The following is a 4,075-nucleotide window of genomic DNA, read 5'->3' on the forward strand; positions in this document are numbered from 1 at the left end:
ACCTGATTGCTTTGGAACAAGTATATTTATTTATTATTATTTTTTTTACTTTCTTCTTGTTTAGAAAGGTGTCTCTTTTAATAACGAAAATGAGTATTCTCCCAGTAACCTATTTCTCCTCCCGCTCAGATTATAACTTCTTCCATGAAAAGGGGTCAACGAATCATATATGACATAAATAATATTTTTTTTTCCTTAATAAATGATTATCTTTTGTTTGTAAGTTGTGTACAGCTAGCTAATGTGTGAGAACGTGAACGAAGTTCCTTAACTTGCGAGATATATAAATCCATTATACCTTCTCAAGATCAATACATAAATTAAGGCGGCTTACGAAGCAAGCAAGAAAGCATGAGCAATTCAGCTCGCTCAGCTTCGTCTTCAGCTAGCTTAGCTTCGTCTTCAGCTAGCTCAGCTTCGTCTTCAGCTAGCACAGCTTCCTATTCCGGCCCACCTGTTATCCCAGTGGACCCACAAGAACTACGACAGCTCCTCAAAGCATGCAAGAAAGGTGATTTCAGCCTCTGCAACCCTGATATCCTGTTCTCTACCACTCCTCACAAAAACAACTGCCTTCACATTGCTGCCATGCTCGGCCATCACGAGTTTGCAAGGGAGGTCTGGTCCCAAGCCCCTTCCCTCTTCTCAGGCACCAACATTGATGGCGAGACCCCACTGATAGCTGTTCTGATGGCAGCTAACCTTTCGTTGGCTTCTAACATCATAAATGCTGCATCACAGTATATGCAGCATAATGATTTGGAGGAAGGAAGGTCGTTCAACCGCATGCTCTTGAAGGCCGATAGGCGCAACGAAAACGCGTTGCATCATGCCATGCGCAATGGCTTTGAAGATTTTGCACTACAGCTCTTGGACATAGAGCCAGAACTGTCAGAGCAAGTTACCAATACTGGGGAATCGCCCATGTATATGGCGGCCCGCAGAGGATATTCTAGAGTTATAGAGCGATTGCTACAAATCCAATCTTCGGAAAATTCTCGCCCAAGAACAGAGTCAGATTTGCCTGCTGCAGTGAGATTAGACCACGCAGGTTCATTACTTGTAACCTTAATTCTATGCATGCTATTTTTCATACTAATTGAGACTCCTTATGCAGAATATTCTGAAGTTGTAGAGCAATTGCAAGAAAACCCATCTTTGGAAAATTCTCGCCCAGGAACAGAGTCAGATTTGCCTGCTGCAGTGAGATTAGACCACACAGGTTCATTACTTGTAAGTTGTAACCTTAATTCTGTGCATGTTATTTTTCATACTAATCGAGACTCCTTTGCAGGTTATTCTGAAGTTGTAGAGGGATTGTTAGAAATTCCATCTCCGGCAGTTCTTGGCCCAGATAATGAATCAGCTATGCATGCTGCAGTGAAATTCGATAATCCAGGTTCATTACTTATAAGCCCAATCTGTGCATGTTATTTTTCACATTCTGTTGTAGTTAGTCTTATGTATGTATATTAGTTGAGAAAACTTTTATCTTGGCTTTTGAACGTAACTAACCCAATTTTAATCGAAATATTTGTTCAAATTATCGCATGTCTACAGTAATAACTTATAAGTCAAAACTAAAAAGTACTGATTTCGTTTTGTGAAATTAACATTGAACAGTAGTGACTCGGCCAAATCAAAGGAGTCTTAACCTATATGAGACCGAATTGTCTACTTTTAGACTGATTCTCTAATAGCTAGGATTGGGGAGTAGGAAGAAAGGTATTGGAGAGACTTCGATTGGGGAAAGATGAAAGACAAAAAATAAATAAGAAACTGGGTCGGGGAAATGGGGAGAATTGAGAAAGAAAGCAGAAGGGAAATTTTTAACAAACGTTTGAGTGGACTTGGTGCATAAGCACTATACATTTTCTTTTGTTTAGATATACTACCGGTTATTGGCTCACCGTGAACTCTGATATAATATTTGTTTAGGCGGTCTTAGTAAATGTTCTAATTTTGTCGTGACATGTATTGTCAGGTATACTTAAGCAACTGTTGGAAGGACAGTCCCAACTAGCATACCATACAAACAAATTTGGAGAAAATCCGATGTATAAAGCTGTACTTGAAAACAAACTCATGTTGGTGAAAATGTTCTAGAATATGATCCCAATTTGGCATATATTAAGCATGAACCAAGCGGAAATACTCCATTTATTACGGCAGTGGCAGAAGGCTATCTGCCAATAGCGAAAGAAATCATGAGCACTTGCCTTGATTCAGTGTATACTCCCGACAAAAATGGATTGAATGCACTCCATACCGCTATTTTCTTTGAGAATCCACATTTAGTTGACTATATACTCATAACAACCCAGCTTCATAGGCTTATTAACCAAGCCAAAAATAATGGTGATCTTCCCCTGCATGAAGCTGCTTGCAAGTGCGACCCGAAGATCCTTCGTTCTTTACTAACCCATGCAGGACAGGATTATACTGCTGTTAATGTTTACAACAATCATGCTGTCAATGAAGTCTATGCGAAGACCTCCTTATGGAAGACTTTGAAGTGGGTAAGTTATTTAATTTTCATTGCTCTTACACACAACACTTATTTAATTTTATACAATTCGTTAATTCCACACAATTTTAGTAGAACTTGGGTGTTCCGAAGTTCACCAAGTCCTTTTGTAGACTCAATTCTAAAATTTATCAGATTGGTTTCAAACGACGAATCCAAATTATGAAAATCCTTCTATCTTATGAATGATGCATCTACATGTAAAAGATTTTTAAATTAATTATGTTTAGAGTCAAGTGGTCAAAAGATATCCAAAAAATAAATGCATTAAAATTAATTTATAAACTTTCTAATTTTGACCACTTGACTTTATACTAAAATAATTCAAAGCCTTAAAGTTTTCACATGTAGATGAATCACTTGTTCAGTAGAAGGATTTCAACAGTTTGCATTCGTCATTTGAAGTCAGTTCCAATGGTTTTTTAGTTGAGTTCACAAAGGGCTTGGTGAACTTAAAAACACCCTAGTTCTACTCAGTTTTTTTATATAAGGTCAAGAAAGATTATGTATATATTTTACCTATTTTTATTTGCTGTCACAGAATGAGTCGTTCACATTGTTATCAAATGTAATTCCCTCCGCGTGGAATTACGACATAAGAAAGAATGCAAAAAGGACGATCCAGAAGGAATCAATAGAGAAGGTCCAGTCACTTACAACGAAGTACACTTCCAACACATCTTTGGTCGCTGCACTCCTTGCTACTATCACTTTTGCTGCTGCTTTTACATTACCAGGAGGATTAAGTTCTGATTCCTCTGATGCCGGACAACCTCTTTTTGCAAGGAAAGCAGCTTTCCAGGTGTTCCTCATCTCCGACACCATAGCAATGTGTTCTTCCCTTGCAGTCGCATTTCTCTGCATTTTGGCGACATGGGAGGACTTGGATTTCCTGCTCAATTATCGGAAAACAACGAGGGCACTAATGTGGTGTGCCTATGGGGCTACTGCAATTGCTTTTGGTACCGGTTTGTTCACAGTGATAGCCCCCAAAAACTTATGGCTTGCAATTCTTATACTAGTTCTCTGCACCATTCTTCCACTCCTCTCCAAGATCATCGGTGAATGGCCCCTATTAATGCTTCGCTACAGGCTTGGTGGTCTTTTTCAAAAAGACCTAGTTCCATTTATTTAAAAATGTGCAAAATATTGGGAACTTTGTTTTTTCTATCGCATCTTTGAACTTTGAATTACAATGTTATGGTTTCAATTGAATGTACTAATTATTTGTCCTGACAATGGTTGGTTCACCTTCTCTTCTCATACTCCCTCTCATCTCATAATTTATCTCTTCCTTGTAATCTCTACTTCTGTGCTCCACTTGTAATCTCTCTTTTTTATTATTCATACTAATTTCATTTTTCTCTTCTATCTCCTTCTTAATACTGATTTCATTTTTAATATTCATAATTTTGTACTTGATGCTTAGAATCTAGCAGAAAATAAGTAAATTGATTAGTGAAAGGTTAACTACATATCATATGTACATGTACAATTAATAATGACTACAGTTCATATAAAACAGAACACGGTTAAGTAAGCGGAATA

At 37.7% G+C, this 4,075-nt stretch overlaps 1 protein-coding gene across 1 annotated transcript; it reads left to right on the forward strand.

The window, feature by feature from the left end:
- The first annotated feature begins 351 nt into the window (after window positions 1–351).
- On the forward strand, window positions 352–3,662 carry LOC144546224 (protein ACCELERATED CELL DEATH 6-like). The gene is made up of 5 exons (XM_078294769.1): window positions 352–1,051; window positions 1,118–1,222; window positions 1,295–1,399; window positions 2,107–2,519; window positions 3,069–3,662. The coding sequence occupies exons 1-5, from the start codon at window positions 352–354 to the stop codon at window positions 3,660–3,662; spliced, it is 1,917 nt and encodes a 638-aa protein (XP_078150895.1).
- The last annotated feature ends 413 nt before the right edge of the window (window positions 3,663–4,075 follow it).

Source organism: Carex rostrata, chromosome 29 (genome assembly GCF_964058835.1).
Source record: "Carex rostrata chromosome 29, lpCarRost1.2, whole genome shotgun sequence".
NCBI lineage: Eukaryota > Viridiplantae > Streptophyta > Magnoliopsida > Poales > Cyperaceae > Carex > Carex rostrata.